The 18,603-nt window shown below is 37.4% G+C and overlaps 1 protein-coding gene across 1 annotated transcript in view; it reads right to left on the reverse strand.

Annotated features, from left to right (window-relative positions):
- Positions 1–18,603, reverse strand: part of MYO16 (myosin XVI) — a gene marked incomplete at its 5' end in the record, with an annotated part of 447,953 nt that overhangs the window by 346,392 nt on the left and 82,958 nt on the right. The window contains 3 exons of the mRNA XM_079779480.1: positions 259–384; positions 4,956–5,080; positions 10,213–10,321. Coding sequence (XP_079635606.1) covers positions 259–384; positions 4,956–5,080; positions 10,213–10,321 — 360 coding nt within the window. The remainder of the gene's footprint in view (positions 1–258; positions 385–4,955; positions 5,081–10,212; positions 10,322–18,603) is intronic.

Here is an 18,603-nt window from a genome sequence, read left to right on the forward strand (position 1 = left end):
GTGTTTTTGATCATTTCTCGAATGATTTTGAGTAGAATATGCAGTATGCCAGTATGCCGTGTCCTAAGGAATATATGTTATTATTTGTCCTTTTAAAAGTACATATTTTCTTTCATTCATAAAACTATTTGTTTAGCAAGACCATACCATTAAAAGCCAGATTACATAATGATTAGTACATAATTTGAAATAAAATTAATATAGAAGGATTCACTGATTATAAAATAATTTATAAAAAGAGCTCAGGAACTCACTTACCTGGCCATACTTTGCTGCCAAGTGAAGTGGGGTCCAGTACTGATTATCCACTGCGTTGAGGTCTCCCCCATGTTCCAGGAGGAGAGACACCACCTCCTTGTAGCCACTGGCACATGCCATATGTAACTGCAACAAAGAGATATTTTGTTATTTATCTTTAAAAAGCAGCAACATCAATAGTTTATTCAGTGGGTTAAAGAGAGCAATTTAATAAAGTATTGAACCTAAAATACACAGACCTTAATAAAAGAAATATATATACTTTGATTTATTTGGTACAAGTGAATGTCATCATTGTTTGAAAAAGGCTTATGGGTTAATTATGTATTGTTTTCCTTCTGACTCTGACAAGGTACTTTTTCATGTAATTCCTATTTTCCTCTCTAATGTACCTCTCTACTATAATATGAATACTTTTAAATACAAAATATAATAATTCAATACTTTATCACTACTTGTCCAGAAGTCAAACATGTACTGACTAGCTCTAAAATTCTAGCACTGCATTTGGTGTTACAGGAAAGAGATTCAAAGATACAAATGACAACAGAAGATGTGATCCTGTGATGCTTTTATACACATAAAAGGGACAGGAACTGGAGAGGATGAATGGATCCTGACAAGCTTTAAAATGATAGTGCAGCTATCATTTCGACATTCTCCCAGCTTGGTTTCTCAATGCAACCTGAAGTTCAGAAATGAGGCCTCAGGAACTACAGCGATGAGCTCAGGGTTTGGAGCACCTTTCAAATTTTTCAGATGTGGTGATTCCTGTTTCTAAGGCAGTAGCCTTTCTTTCTAAGTAAACTGTCATCCAACCCAATTTAAATTAGGTTATTAAGTAACTACATGATTTATTTTACAGTTAAAATAATTAAGGAGAGAAAATTATCAGAAGAAATATTTTCATAAAACATTAATATTATAGGAAATATCACCCATGTCCAACTCTACTGTAAAATCATGGTAATCATTAGATCTGTTACTTAGTATATTAATTAATAAAGAAGCACAAACATTACATATAACAAATTTAATTTCAATATTATGATTACCATATTTCAACATAACTGGCTTTCTATGTAATTCTATGCACCATTTTGTATTACATAAAAATATTACATTGGCAAGGGACTCATGAGCTACACCATATGATAAAAGGGGAGTATGGCACTAAAAAGATCAATGAGCCTGGACTTTATTCAAGTCGGGAGTTTTAAATATTACATTGGTCTGGACATTCTGATCTCTAAAATGAGGCTATGTTTTGTGGCATAAAGTAATCATAAAAGCTGTCTTCCCTAAAAATGACCTGAAAACTCATGCACTGGCTATTGTCTTTGTCGAGAAGTAAGCGATGAATCAACACTCCCGATATCACAAAGAGAAACAAAAATAAGATTGCTTGATAGTTACATCTCATGAATAATGGTTTTCCAACAACCCATATGTATCAAGGCCAGATGTGATACATCAAATTCTATAATAAAACAGTGAAGAACCAGCCAACAACTTTGTGGTATATATGCTAATTATTACAGTAGTATTTTCCAAGAGCATATATACATTCAAACTCAAGAACTAATTTTTATGTGCTCTATAACATGGCTTTTTTGGGCTGTATCCTTTTCTAAGGCTTCTGTTTTCTTTTCAGAAGAATATTAATGCAAACTAAGAGATCTTATTAAAAGAGCTGTAATATATTTGGTTATTTTAGTGTTGATTCTAAAAAAGGAAGAAAAGACAACATAAAAACCATCTTACTAGAAGTTTATTCCATTGAGCCTTTTGTTGATAACTGCACCTCTTTTTGCACAGCAATTTAACAGTGTGGAAAATTATACCTCATTTTGAACCACAATTGACACTCCAACTCAGGATATAGAAATCAGTCTAAGGACAAAGTGTCTTATGTATCACCAACAATAGACAGGAAAACACAAAATACATGTGTCTTACAGAAAGGCAACTCCAGGGATAGCAGTCATTAACATAACAGACTAAACAATTTAGACCTGAGAATCAAATGTAACTGTCACTTGCTAAATACTCTGATCTCCAATGGACAACTTTCTAGCTTTCCATTCATTGCTATTCTCATTGTAAAAAGCTCAAAGATGATCACCCAAAGATTGTTATTACAGAAAAATTATTAGCAACACTTATGGGAATGTCAAAATTGAAGATGGTTTAAAATGAGAGTGGTCTATTACTCTATATTGATTATTTCAATAGCTTTCCTACTGAACAATGGCAGGTCCTTTTATTCAACAGTGTTTGAAGCATAATACATTAGTGTCATTTAAGGATGATTTTTTAAAATGTATGTAAAGTTGTAATATCTTCTGCCAAACAAAGAAACAAAGTCTCTATTGGGTTTCTACAATGTGTTAAGGCAGTGGTTAGCAAACTGCGGCTCGCGAGCCACATGTGGCTCTTTGGCCCCTTGAGTGTGGCTCTTCCACAAAATACCACGTGCGGGCGAGCACGTACAGTGCGATTGAAACTTTGTGGCCCATGCACAGAAGTCGGTTTTCGGCCATGCGAGTTTATTTTGAAGAAGTGGTGTTAGAACATTCAAGGGGCCAAAGAGCCGCGTGTGGCTCGCGAGCCGCGGTTTGCCGACCACTGTGTTAAGGCATTAGTGTATTGCATGTGTTAAATGAACTATTAATTAAATAGCCCACTGTAAACTGGATTTTGACCCAACCACTGCACTGAAACTACCCTAGATGAGAAGACCAATGACCTCCATGTTACCAAGTTCAATAGCGAATTTGTCATCTCTATTTACTTGACCCTTTCAGCAGTATTTAATAATCTATCTTATCCTCATCTTCATCATTCTTTTTTCACTTGGCTCCTAGAACATCTCATTCTCTTGGTTTCCCGCCTACTTTGGGAGGTGTTCCTTCTCATCTCATTTCTGGATCTTCCTCTTTTGCCTAAGCTCCAAGGCATAGTCCCAAATCCTCTTTCCTGCTATATCAACTCATGATTTCATCCGGGTCAGGAGTTTTAAAGAGCACCTATATGCTAATGTTCCCCAAATTGTTTCTTCAGTCCAGACATTTCATGAATCTCAGGCTGCAATATCCAACCACAAACTCAACATCTCCATGAAGATGGCTAAGAGGCACTTCTAACTTTATATTTCCAGAACTGATTCAATCTTTCCTGCTCTAAGCTCCATCTTCAGCCTTCTCTATCTCATTCGATCCAACTTCATCACTCCAGTTGTTCAAGCAAAAAAATACTTGGAGTCATTTTGAAGTATTTTCTTTCTCTTACATCACATTTCCATCAGGAAATTCCAATGGAACTTCCTTTAATGTTGACTGAAATTAGCCACTTCTCATCACCTCAACTTCTACCACCTTTAGCTGAGCCACACCATTGCTTTCTGAAATCACTGGAAAAGCCTCCTAATTGAACTCTCAGCTTCACCCTTGCCCTTATACAGTCCATCCTTAACACAGCACTCAGTGAGTGATCTTTCCAGAACTGAAGTAAAATCGCCTCTCTTCAGAACTCTCCAATGTGTCCCCATCTCACTCAGAGTAACTGCCACTGTCCTTATATAGGCCCACAATATGTGTGATCTGACCCCAGTTGCTTCTCTTCTCTGCTTTACTCTGCTAAGCCAAACTTACCACCTTGTTGTGTTTCAATCACACCACACCTGGTCCTGCCTCAGGGTCATTGCACTTACCAGTGTACAGCCTGAAATCCCCCGTGTTCAACCTCACACCATACTTTTTTCCATGGTAGAAAATCATTGGCTCCAACCCCGTCTGTATGTCCCACGTTTCAGAGCTTCATACTCTTTTCTGCTGTCTAGTTTACTTTCTTATTTTTTCTGAGCTTCAATGCATGTATTTCCGTCATAATTAATTTTAACCCTTGCATGCCCACTCCAGGTAAATTTTATGGGTCAATAGGGCCAAATGTTCATATTTTGATCATTGAACTTATGCTTATATGAACATTAACCCAAATTTAATTGTTCTGTTTTTAACTTACTGCAGCTATGCCTTATATCAATAAAAAAAAATGTTTCCTTGAATTTAGAAATTTATTCACCAGACTAAGCCATCGTTTGTTTGGCTTAAAATTAAAATAAAAACATTATCCTGTAAGTTCCATCTCTAAAATCACATTGACAAATAAATACCAAAAAAATCTTCTAAATTTGTAGAGAAAACATGCATAAGAAGGAAGCTCGGAAGAAACTATATCAATATATATATATATATATATTTTTCCCCCTCTGGATGGTGGCATAAGTGATTTGCATTTTCTTTTTTAATATATTTTATTAATTTTTTACAGAGAAGAAGGGAGAGGGAGAAGAAGAGGGATAGAGAGTTAGAAACATCAATGAAAGAGAAACATCGATCAGCTGCCTCCTGCACACTCTCTACTGGGGATGTGCCCACAGCCAAGGTACGTGCCCTTGACCGAAATTGAACTTTGGACCATTCAGTCCGCAGCCCAACGCTCTATGCACTGAGCCAAATCGGTTAGGGCATGCATTTTCCTCTGAATATCTATATGCTTTCTAAAATGTCTACAATGAATATATATTACTTTTGTAATCAAAAATACATTATTTAATTATAGTAATTTCTATGTCTTAAAAATAAACTTACATTCTCCATTTAAGCAATATTTCTGAGTCAAGTATATTAACTTACCAGTGTTACTCCTTCATCATTTTTCTCGTTAACATTCCCTCCACAGGATAAGAAGTGTTTGACGTCGGTTAACATACTCATGGGTCTCTGAAGCTTCATCTGGCGCAGGGAGGTCAGATCCACTCCTAGGGGGAAAAGAGCCTTTCAAACAGAACGTAGAGTTGCTTCTCAGATGCTGGAGTGAAAATTGTTTCATCTTATATTTGTCCAACGTGTTCGTCTTTGAAGCCCCTCTTCACTTTGAATTCTCACTCAAAGTGCTATAATTATTTCTCTAGCAAGCATTCTATTTCCAGCTAGAGTGTGGTGTTGAATAATTTCCCTTATTATATCCCAAAATCAAGATAAGATACCATACATATGGCAGGTTCACAATGGATATTGGCTTTAGTATAAATCAACACACACTGCCCAAAGTATTTTAAAGTACCTAAATTAAATTACAAGAAAGTATAAAGATACAGTTTTCACTCTTTATGATTTTTCTGGCCAAAATAGTTGCTGCTAAAAGCAATCTATCTTGGAATAGATTTTAAAAAATACGTTTTTGGAAAAATGGAATTTGAATAAAGTCTGTAGTTTAATTAATAGTATGTACATGTGACACTGATTACTACCACTTGAATACATTTGATAATATCTATGTAATGTTAGGTCTCAGAAGCTTCATCCCATGCAGTGAGGTCAGAGGCCTGTCTGCAAAACTGAAACTACATCCACACATTAAGTCAATCTGAACCCTACCTTTACTTTCATTAACTGTCCCCTATCAGGTAATATTGTCTTTTTGACAATTCAACTTTTTATTTACTCTATTATCCATTATGTATTGTGGGTATTCTATGGTGCTATTACAGATAATTTTACCATTATGCTGACTCTGAAACGATTCACCTCATGATTTTAGCACCATATTCTCCAATAAGCTCCTAGAAGTACATCGAACACCAATTTTTGTCTCCATAGTAAGCTTCCTAAGAGAGCCAAGACTTGTAGGAAGCAAAAGGGTTGAGCAGGCAAAGAAAGTTGGTTCTAGCAAAGATAAATAAACATGTTCAAGCCAAAAGGGCCCTGTAACCTGCTACCAACCCCTTCCCTCCACCCTGACTACAGGCACAATGTAGGACTGTCCTAGGCAAAAGGGATGCACTGTCACCCTGACTCTGGGTGATTCTGAAGAGGTTGGTTTAAGGACAGCATTTTGAATGAACTTTATTAAGCAGAATAAATAGATGAGTTTATTTGTGGACTGATTAATCTGAGAGTCCTCTGAAGAATAAACAGGAATGGCTAGAGGTGAGAAGACCAGTTTCCAAGACTGTTCCAAAATAGAAAGACTGACCTGGCTGGTTTTTCTCAGTGGTTAGAGCATAGGCCCTCACTCCAAATGTTCTCAAGTTCAATTCCTGGTCAAGGGCATGTACTTGGTTTTCAGGTTCGATCCCTAGCCCTGCTCAGGGTGTGTGTGGGAGGCAACCAATCCATGTGAATCTCTCACATCAATGTTTCTCTCTCTCACCCTCCCCCCCTTCCACTCCCTCTAAAACTCAACAGGAAAAATATATCCTGAGGTAAAGATTAACAAAAATAATAATAAAATAAAAACAAAAAAGAAATCCCAGAGTTTTCACTAAGATACTAATAGCAAAATTAGTGAGAGATATGGGCATATTAGAGGTCAGATGTCAAGGAAACAGACTCTGTCAGATTTGGTGACAATTAGATGTGAGGGATTTAGAAGACGAAAAGTGATGTTCAGATACTTGGGTTCCTGGCTGTTATGATAAAATATAACATATATAGAATGTATGAAAGGGTAAGTTCCATGTACGGCAGACAAGTTACTTCTAATTTTCTGATATCCAAGTCAAGAGAATGAAATCTGTGCATACAAGCCTGCAGGTCTTGAAAGATATCTAAGCTCTAGGAACATTCTTGGGAACAGGCAGGTGGGCACAACACAAGGAAGAGGGCAAGACAGGCCAGGGTAGTTTGGAGAGATAAAAGAAGATACTTAAAGACAAAGCTCTGGGAACTACCCACATTTTGGTGTCTGGAGGTACAAGTGGCATATCGGCAGAAAACTAAGTAGAAGCTGGAAGAAAAGGGAAAACTATGGAAAGGTCATTGCAGGTGAGAGAGTTTTCATAACACAGTGTGATCAAGGTCATCAACTGTCACAGAGAGACGAGGTACTAGAGAACAGAAAAGTGACCACTGGATAGAGAACCAAAAAGGGCGACACATGGTGGCAGGGACCTTCCCAGTGGATTGGTAGGGACTGTGGGCTGAGTAGAGATTGGGAACTTGGGAGAATAAAGGTGAGCTACTTTTTTAAAAGGATCGATTTGAAATGAAGGAGAAAGGACAGAGTGCAATGATATACTGAACGTTGAGCAAAGTGTGATTTTTTTTTCTGTTTCAGGGACTTGAATATATATCTATGTATACATACACACATAGATAAATGTGCCCCTCCCCCCATGGTGAGCATCTATCTGTCCTGGACCACCTTGAGCTCTTCCTGTACTGCTTTCTCTCTGTGCTGGTTCATTTTATAATCGATTGATTTCCTTGAACACCAGCTGGTCTGCCTTGCACTGGAGATCTAATATGCATCACATGCTCAATCAGCCCTCCGTGGCTGCCTCACTTTCCAGCCTGGATAGCTCAGGCGGTGAGCAGAGGTTAATTGCTGTCCCCAGGTATAGTGTATGTCAGTGGTGACAGTACAATTAGAACTTGTGACCAGTGATTTTCCATGTAATCAACTTGCTCACAACCTGGACTGCCTCCTGCCACATGTGACCTGGTGTGACAGCATGATAAGTACTCTGGTTTGAAACTGTTTGACGCAGGTTGAACATTCAAGGATTGCAGGTGCCTGGTAATAAGAATGCAGTGCTGAAACACTGGGCGCTAAATAACAATAAAAATCTCATCCCATAATATCAGAAATTTCTAGGGACATCGGCCCATGCTGTCACAGCAGATATTTCTAAAAGGGCGCCAACAAGGGGAGACCACATCAAATTAGGTGGTATTTATAGGAACTGTGGCAGCCGATATGATAAGTAGGAGGGACACTGTCAGAAATGGAACCAGACTGTGAATGAGGTGAGAGGGGGCAGATGGATGGGAAGGCAGAGGCCAGTGCCACAGCGATGACAAATGGAAAACAGAGTTTAAAATTTAAGAGATACTACATTGAATTTGTTCCAGCAAACATGTATTTACAAACTAACTGTGACAGCCATCACCGTGACAGATTTTCTCTGGACCATTCAGAGTCAGGACCTTCCTTTCATTTTTTTTTTTCTTAATCACTTTTTAAAGTAACCTCTCAAAGGAATACGCTTCTTTTTATTTCTATAGAATAGATAATACTGCTTTTGCAAATACTAAAACTTTTTATGAAACAAAATCCTTTAATGAGTTGAAGAGATTTATAAGTAACTAGAGGCCCAGTGCATGAAAATTATGCAAAGGGCTTGGCCCTTGCAGCCCCAGTTGCTACCTTTGCCCTCACAGACCTGGCTTCATCTGGAAGGTTATCCAGACTGTCGTCCAGAAGGTCGTTTGGCTGTTCAGTCTAATTAGGATATTAGCTCTTTATTATACAGGATGTTAATTCTTTTGTAAATAAAGATAGTTAACTTTAGTTTCCAGAGAGAAACATTTATCATGATGGCTGTTAAAAATTCAGAACAGTAAGAAGAGCAGGAAAATACCATTTAGAACTGGCACAGCTAAATAAAAGACAGTCAGGTTCATGTCAATTCGGAATCATGTGACCACAGGTCAAACTCTGCAGATGTGCAAATAATAAAGCTTCCCAACATGGAATGCCCATAACTTTCAGCTCATTCCATTTAGAAGTAATTAGTCTCAAAGTCATAGTTAGCAAGATGGGAAGAACGCAGGGATTTCCTCAGGTAGGAGCAGGTAGGTACAAAGACTGAGGGAGACGTAGTATGAAGGACTGACTATACCACAGCGCCTGCATATGCTGCTCTGTCACCCAGGCCATGACTCAGTGACCTTCAGCAGCACAGCTAGGTTCACATTCACTCTAATGAAAATAACTGTTCTTACCTTGCTCTCAGAATTAATGAGACTATTTTTTTTAAGAACTCATGGCTGCTAAGTCCTAATTATTATTATTATTCTAAGCCATCCTCAGAATAAACCCTTTGATACAAGCGATCTGGAGGAGGCAAAGAGCACAGGAAACAAAGAGGCAGATGTGCGGGTTTTCTTAGAGGTGAGAATAGAGTTGCAAGCACGATGAGGCTCTTAAAATTTTTAAGCCTTTTCTCTGACAAAATACATAATGGAAGGGATTATAACTTAATTGTTTTTATTTATTCCTAAATATCAGAGGGGAAAAAAATAAAAGAGGGGACATACTTCTCTATGTTAATACCGTATCAAGCTCAAGATTTCAAACACCTCTCACTTTGCCGATGTTGAACTTACTCATGAAATTATACCCTGGGTCTGTGCAATTAACTGTTCTGTGCCATTGAATACATCTGGGCCCTCAGCTGCATCTTTCCAGGCCAGCACCATGATCATGGGTATTCTTCTGACAACGTTTCTGTTTCCACCTGTCACCAAGAGTGGATGCTGAGATGCCCATGCAAACTGCCCTTGACTTATGCCCTCACTTACCCACAGTAATAATTCTTAAGAGGACCATGGCTCCTAAGAGAATACACTTCACATGACCTCACTCTCATTAACTCAAAATTCAGTTGTGCTGGTTCACTTCCTTTCTCCTCCCAATGGAGAATAGATTATAATGACAAGCCCAGTCCCTCTAATTATGGATTTTAAATGCTTGTTAAAATGTTCCTTCATTGTTGGCCTCTAGAATTTTGCTGGCTTGCAAAACTGCATTGACTAAGCCAACAATGTATTACAGTAGGAAAGTGAAGGTTTAAAATTTTTAAACCTTTTCTCTGACAAAATACATATTGGAAGGGATTATAATTTAATTGTTTTTATTTATTCCTAAACATCAGAGGGGGGAAAATAAAAGAGGGGACATACTTCTCTAGGTTAATACCATATCAAGCTCAATACAGCAATGTATTACAGTATTACAGTGTAGAAACATAATTCATTTTACGCAATCTAGGGAAATCACATCAATAGGAAATCATGTAGGAAGACCCCCAAAATAAGTACACTTATAATGCCACCAACCTATCTCTTTGTCTATCTCTCTACAGTTTTTCAAAGCTCAGCCTACCCTTTTCATCCAGATAGGTCAATAGAACAGAGCTTGATTCTGTCCCTTCTACAGCATAATCCAATGGTATATTTCCATTAACATCCTGGAGAAGGACATTGGCTCCAGCCTGTAAGTGAAAAGAACAAATATAACATATGTATACTGTTTACATAGAAGGCAGTCAATCCTTTCATCTCTATCTTAGTCAGAAAATTGATACACAATAGTTTACATCAGATACAATCCTATATAACACTGAAATTATTTTTATGACAAACACATTAAATATTTTTGAGAAACTTTGACAGTCTAAAAATGTTCAACTGACCGTTGAGAGACTGAGTCCCAACTACTTTTCCCCATCCCTCTTGCTAAACTCAAAAAATCCAATCCATGGCTACTGAACCACTCAGGCCAGTATGCTGGCTACCCCTACACAGCCTGTCTTGTTTCTCAAAATCCTATGTCTTCAGAGTCCAAATGAAAAACTCTTGTATGACCTTTGATCTTCCCCAAACTATTCTATAAAATCTTTATGCATCTTGCTATCCACAGAAATTCATCTAAGAGCTGTTCTCACACCATGATGTTTTCATAAGGTTTTTGTTTTTCCAGAAACTTTTCTAAGAAAAAGCATAATCTATAGACATTAATAAATGGAATATATTATATAAGGTTCTTACAAATCCTTTAGCTTCAAAGGGCCCTCCATCAAACATCTCTGAGCACACCTGTCCACCCTTTGCCATCTCAGCTTAAATACAATGATCAATGTGCTTTTTCTCTAAAAAACCTGGTCACATAAATTGTCACCATTGCTTTACATTGTTTAATGAGCTCCATACAATTGATCAGGCATGGTTTACATATTTTCTCCAAGGGCATGACATGAACATGTTCCCAGTGTCTAAGATTTCCCATACACCTACCCATAACATGCTGTTAAACTGAGGCCAAACAAATGCAAGTGTCCCCTTATTCTTTTTAGTGAATAGGCATCTGTATTGCAATATAAATATAGTTCATATAATATCCAAATTCATAACTTTACGTAAAATGTCACAGTCATAATTTAATATATTAAAATGTGGAGGTTTGCCTTTTGTGTGTATGCATGCGTGCATATGTGTATGTATAAATATCCTACACCTTAGGTTTTAGAAAAGACTGCTCTAAATATATTATAAACAAAAAAGTAGGCAAAAGTGGTATAATGTCCCATATCTTAATATTTTCCAACTAGATAAGCTAAGCTGTTTACCTCACCATGTAGAGTTTAGTACATTACACATTCTATACCCATAGAAAGATACCCCTTTATGTGAACGGATCAAGTTATTTATTTCAGATTTTCATTTACATAAGGAAAGCAAGCAATTTTAAGATCCCAAAGACTTCAGGTTATTTTCTTAGTGCATTTGATTTCAATTTTGTTATTCAGAGTTTGAAAAAGAATTACTTGAGGCACTGTTCTGAAGTAGACTTTGCTATTAATTCCATTCCTTTAGTCCCCAACCACGACAATAAGATTTTACATACGTACCCAAGTATCAATTATTAAAGAATCAATTAAGGCACAAACCAGTAGGGTGTTGTTACCAATTTCAATACTAGTAGGTGGGACATAATCAAGTTATTCTTTTCCCAATGCTTTCACATTGCAGATAGACTCTTATCTATGCCAAACATCTGGGCACAAAGCAATGGTGAATCTAATTAAGAGCCATTTATTATCAATCACAACAAAAATAACTAGGAGAGCTACTCGAGAGAGGTGGGACGCTTGGAGGAACATGTGTATTCTTTCAGAAGTAATGAGGCTCTTCAGAGAAAGTCTGAAAGTGAAACATGGTTCTGAATATTTTTTCTGGACTCATTCATTGAAATTTCACCCCATTAATCATTCACTAAGCTGTGCTGCTAAATTACCAGGTATAATGCCCTGCACAGAAGTTGGACTTTTCTAATCCCAGATCACGTCTTATTCCTTTCTATGTTCCCAACACTTATTACACTGCCTGGCACACACGAGGTACTAACAAAGATTTATTGAAATAAATGGAAAATAAGGAGCCAAACACTGAATTAAACTAATTATTAAAAATTGAAGCAAAGAAATATAAATTTCATAATAATTTTTAAACTAAGTTTTCTGACCTTTCCTTTCGAGGGTGTATAAATAATATTACAGTCACTATATGCATATGTATGTTTCCTGCCTTCAATCTTTCCATCTGGATGAAGAAGGGAAGCAGAGATTGCCACCCCAAAGTTTGCCTTTGGGTATGTTGTTTTTAAGATGGTTATAAAGGAACAAAGGACTCAGGAAAAAACTTTCACATCCCCTGCAACTGATGCAACAAATGTAGATAGAGGACCTGCTCCAGGAAGGAAGACAGCCTCACAAATAACTACAGTTTCATATAAACTCATGTGTGACAGGCAGAGAAGAACCTATCAAAACCCATTTTTCCAACTTCTCTCTGCATCCCATTGATAAAGATGGCCCAGCAAACATTTATTTATCAAACATTTGCCTTCTGTCTCCCTATGAATTGCCTTCCTGCCCTTTGAAGTCCCAAACAACAACCACCCTTTCCTTTGGCTTTAGAATGACAAATAAACCTCAGCTGCCCAATACGTCTTTGGGTCTCTATTCTTATGGCACCCCCGAATGTGCATAATAAACTTTGGATGTTTTCTCCTGTGAATATATCTCTGTTAATTTGATTATTAGCCCAGCAAGAAGAACTTAGAAAGCAAAGGAAAATTGTTTTTTAGCTCCACAATGACATTTATGGAAGTTAGCCTCCCTCCTTCTCTCCCTCCTTCTCTCCCTCCCTCCCTCTCTCCTTCCTTCCTACCCTCTCTTCTTTCTTGTTTGCTTTGTGGGCTAGAGTGCCCAACAGGCCCTGGTCCTAGTGCTCTGCCCCCACCACCCAGACCATCTGGTATTGATAGATGTCCATAGACAGGCTGGCCATGTGCAATAACAACACAGATCCGAAAGGATCCCTGGAGAAGCTGTATTTCTTCAATTAGAATCCTGAAATTGTTTATCTATTTTACAAAAACAACACCATTGATAAGACCCATAGCTGATTATTATTCTTAGACTGACTAACTTAGAAGTTAATGTGCAATTATAGTTGTTAATGGATCCCATTGGAAATAAGATGCTGATGACTTTCAAAGCAGGATGTTTCCTAGAAATGTCAGACTTTTCTTAATATCATCAGAATGGTCTCATTTCTAAATGCAGAAAGGGAAATGGCTCCAGGGGTGGGAATTAGTAGCATTTATAAGGTATTGTGTTAGTACTTAAAAACACACACACACTTTGAACCAATCAGAAACATAAAATGGATTTTCTCAACTTTGTGAAGTGAAAGCTAACAAATACTTCAATTCAATAAAAAGATCACTCTTGACAATGTCCATTTTTAGTTTGAGAATTTGAAACATGTCCTAAAATACTATTTTTCTCTTCCAAGACATGACATTCTTAAATATCTTTTTTAAATGTTCTTTTTAAAATTTCAAATTTTATTCCATACGTAAGTGTCCACTATATGATTTTTCATCTATAATTATAAAAGCCTGAGAAAGTGCTCCAGAATCGGTGTGTATGTTAATTATATTGTCTCCTTGGATACACGCTCAGAATGAGGATGCCCACAGTAAACAGTAACTTTAATTTCCTCATGTGCTGGCTTGCACATTTGATTGTGTACACAGTTGTCTTATTTCAGGGCATGAGAAACAGGGCGAGTTGAGGATTTTAGACTAGATTTTCAAATATAGGACAAAGAATATCCAAACCTGTACTTATTTTATGGAACAACAACTTTAGCAATCACTATATTCAATTACTAAATCTTAAGTAATATTTTAAAGTTACTGAATGCTATCCTTTATAAAAACATATGATTAGGAATTGGGTATGTAAAAAAGGATACTGAGAGAATAGATGGAAGACATAAGGGTGTGTGTGTGTGTGTGTGTGTGTGTGTGTGTGTGTGTGTGTGAAATACCTTCTTGGTTTTACTTTCTTAATCACCAGAGGTCAAATTCCTTACACTGACAGTAGTGATTATCCTTTGTCTAAATAAAACAAGAAATTCCAAATTAAGTTAAAGTAGCGTTAGTAAGAACAGCTCAACAAAAAAATATTATCTTTGTACAATACAGACGCTGAGGCAAGTTATTCAATATGGCTTCAGGAAAATCAATCAATTACACAGTGATTGGTTTTCATCAAGGAAATGAAAGTAATCAATGTTATATATGCAAAATCAACAGAAACTTCTCAAATGTTTTCTGTAACTGGGGACTATTTAGTTCCTACTGGGAGCCCTAAACATATTTCCTCTTTAATTATTCAAACTGGAAGGCCGCCTAACTTCCAATTCGTCCTAACTATGTCCTAGAGTACTGAAAATTGAATTCAAATATATCATTCCTCCCAAATATGAATCTTATTTACTGCCTATTAGGTGACATAAGAACAAATAAATACTCTTTTACTTTATGTAACAATTCAGTGTCAGTGAATATACTTATTAATTGCTTGATTTAGTAATAATTCTCTAACACTAATAATTAAATTTTCATTAAAGGTACCTAATGCATTTTAATAAGCAAATTATTTTTATATGCTAATACTGTTTGGTAACTTTTTAAATTTGATGCAATTTCAGGTTTACTCAAAGTTGTAAGAGTAGTACAAAAATTCCTGTGTACCTGTGATGGGCTGAACTACATCCCCCAAAAGAAATGTTGAAGCCCTAACCTCTAGTACCTATGAATGTGACCTTATTTGGAAACAGGATCATCCTATCTAATAATGAGGGAATATGCTAATTGGCCATCATGCCCTCACAAAATATGGCGGCACTCACAGCCACAATATGGTGACACCCAGTCCCCAAAGCCCCACTGGGGCGGCAGGTGCACAGCACGCTGGGCCCACCCCAGGCAGGTCCAGCTGCTCCATACACCTGCCTCCTGATTCCCCCAATCCCCTCAGTGCCCCAGACCCCCAGGGCCAGTCCGAGGGGCAGGCAAGCCTTGGATGGCAGCTGCCCGGCGCAGGCAAGCCTCAGATGGAAGCTGCTAGCTGATGCCCAAGGCACAGGCAAGCCTCAGATGGCAGCTGCCCAGCCGCCCAGGGCCGCCCAGGGCTCAGGTAACCAGGGCTGGCCAAGGCTTGCACTGCTGGCAGTGGCAGCAGCAGAGGTGTGATGGGGGCGTCGCCTTCCCCTGATCGCCGGGTTGCCTCCCGCCCCTGAGGGCTCCCAGACTGTGAGAGGGGGCAGGCCAGGCTGAGGGACCCCCCTTCCAGTGTATGAATTTTCATGCACCGGGCCTCTAGTTGTATATATAATTAGCTAAGTTAACATGATGTCATTTTGAAATAACCAATATAACTGGTGTCTTGTATTCTAAAATATTATTTCTTCTTTTCTAAGACATGATATTCATAAATATCTTTTTTAAAAGTGTTATTTGTACATTTCAGTCTTTTTTTAGAAGTTTTCAAAAAATGTTACTTATTTTTTATTGTTACACTATTACAGCTGTCCCCACTCCTCCCCCTTGTCCACCTCAACCCAGCCTCACTCCCGTCCCTCTGGCCATCACCACACTGTTGACTGTGTCTATGGGTTATGCATACATGTTCTTTGGCTTCATTCCACTGATACAAGCATCCATTATATAATTTTTCAGACACAGAGGAAAGATGGGCAAATTGGAGTGATGCTGCCACAAACTAAGAAATGCCTGGGGCCTCCAGGAGATGGAAGAGACAACGAAGGGCCCTCCATAGAGGTTTCAGAGGGAGCGAGGCCCTGCTGGCACCTTGATTTCGGATTCGGAATTCCAGAATTGTGAGACAACAAATTTCTGTTGTTTTAAGCCATTCCTTTTGTAGTACTTTATTATAGCAACCCTAGGAAATTAATATTCTTAATACTCTATCTTTTATCCAAATTTACCAATTATTTATACTCCCGCCTTCTATCCCCTTCCCTCTCCCCTTCTCTCTCTCTTTCCTATATTTCTTATGCATCACTTAAAGATGAGTCAGAGATAGCCTGTCCCTTTACCCCTAAATATTTTAGTATTTAGAACAAGGATATTCTCTGGCACAAAAGTTATGAAAATCAGAAAAGTTTAATGTTAATAAATGCTGTCATCTAAATCATAGTCCATACACGAATGTCATTAATATTTCTAAATATATCCTTGATAGCTATTTTCCCCTGACTAAGGGGACTTTCCAGGGTCACCCAGTGCATTTAGTTGTCCTATTTCTTTAGTGTCCTACAATTTAGAATAGTTCCTTTGCCTTTTTTTAAAGATCTTCTATGATGTGCCCTTACAATAAGACTTTTGGCAGGAAAAACACAGAGGGGATGGCATGTTCTTCCCGCTGTGTCATATCAGAAGACACATGCTGTCCCTTGGTCCCATAACTTTTGTCACCTGGTTAAGGTGAATGTTTTTTGTTTTGCAATGTAAATTTGCAGCAAAGAATCCATGAGTTCATGCTGATATTAATAAACAAATGAATGCCTGAATCTAGGGGAGAAGAAAAAGCTTTTCCTTACAATATAATAGCAGCTGATAAATGTGGTAAAATGATAAAGTTAGAATTGACCATTCAATATAGTAATAACTGATTCAGATGAGAGTTATCAAGAAATACTAACACTAAAGCAAATGTCTGATGAGGAAAAAAATATTTATATAGTCTTCAAATACGTTGCCTCAAATATACATTTATGGCTATTTGTATTCCTTTTCTACATTATCTTGTCAAGAACTTTGTCTATTTAAAAACCAGGGTTGTGCTTTAGCCAGTTTTGCTCAATGGATTGAGCATCAACCTGTGGACCAAAAGGCCGATTCTGGTCAAGGGCATATACCTACGTTGCAGGCTCCTCCCTAGCCTGGGGCCTGGTGGGGGCACTTGCAGGAGGCAACCAATCGATGTGTTTCTCTCACATGGATATTTCTCTCTGTCTTTCTCTCTCTCTTCCACTTTCTCTAAAAATCAATGGAAAAATATCTTCAGTGAGAATGAAAAAAGTAATAATAATAAATAAATAAAAATTGGGGTTGTGTTTTTTGTTAATATGAAAAACTACTTATAATTTCTTAGCATAAACTCTTTAGAGCTCAGCGCAAAACTTCTAAAAACTAATCTATTTGAAATGCTGTGTTCAGATATGATAAATCATAAATGGATAATATAACTTAATTTGATTTTCATTATGTTTCCCTCAAATATATATATGTGTGTGTGTATATATATATATATATATATATATATCCAATACATTACATAAATTATTTATTTATATTTGTTTGAGAAACTATATTGAAAAATATTTTATATTACATCTATATCCTATAACATTTGGAGGCACATTAGCATATTAATGTCTCTTCAAAGGCCTGCACTAAATGCCAGTGAAGATTGTCCCCAAATTTTTCAAATTCATTTGGCCAAAAATACCCTATATTGGGGATATGTAATAATAGTCATTGCTGAACTATTCATGAAGTCTCATATTAAACAGTAAAAGCTGCTATCCTACAAAAAATGCACATTCAAAAAAAAAGAGTTTTAGATAAAGAAGAGATCAAAATAGAGCTTCTTATATGAAAGTCCACAAAATTTTAATTATGTATTTTCCACTATCTTGCATTCATTAAGGTAGTGAGTTTGGTGAAACTATTGGAAAACGGAAAATAGAATATTAGAGAGCTGCAAAATAGAGATTCAAAAAGATAAGGGAGTGTTTGAGTTAGAGGCAGTAGGAAGCAGAGGAGAAAGAGGAAGGAACTTCCCTTGGCATACTGACAAGAAACGAGGCTTCAGGTGAGAAAAGCCTGGCTCTGTGTGCAGAGTTACTGTTCACTGGTTTTTATGTCCAAGGTCAAACCACCTAATTCTGGCCTTCAGTTTGCTAAGTGTAGCCAACTGTTAGTATTTAACTATCTTACAATTATCTTCAGCATAAGCCTATTCAGTAGCCAGCCCAGTGCTTGACATCCAGTAGGCACTCAATAACTTGTATCTATACTAACAAAAATATCAGGAAGAGAAAGAGTACCATATGAAATGAATTATTTGCAAACACAACCATAAACTATATAGTATAATAAATCACCCACCCTTCTCTGCCAGCACAATTTTTAGCTAAGTTTAGAAATTAAAAGAATGATACAAAATGAAATAGTAGTTGAAAGAGAGAAGGGAAATTCAGGCCCGAGCTCCTTGAAATATTAAAGACTAGAGGCCTAGTGCACGAATTCATGCACGTGTGGGGTCTGGGCATCCCAGCCCCAGTTGGGGCAGATCAGGGCTGGGCCTGTTGGGAGGAGGAGATGGCGGGA

This window comes from Cnephaeus nilssonii, assembly GCF_951640355.1.
Source record: "Cnephaeus nilssonii genome assembly, chromosome: 8".
Taxonomy (NCBI): Eukaryota; Metazoa; Chordata; class Mammalia; order Chiroptera; family Vespertilionidae; genus Cnephaeus; species Cnephaeus nilssonii.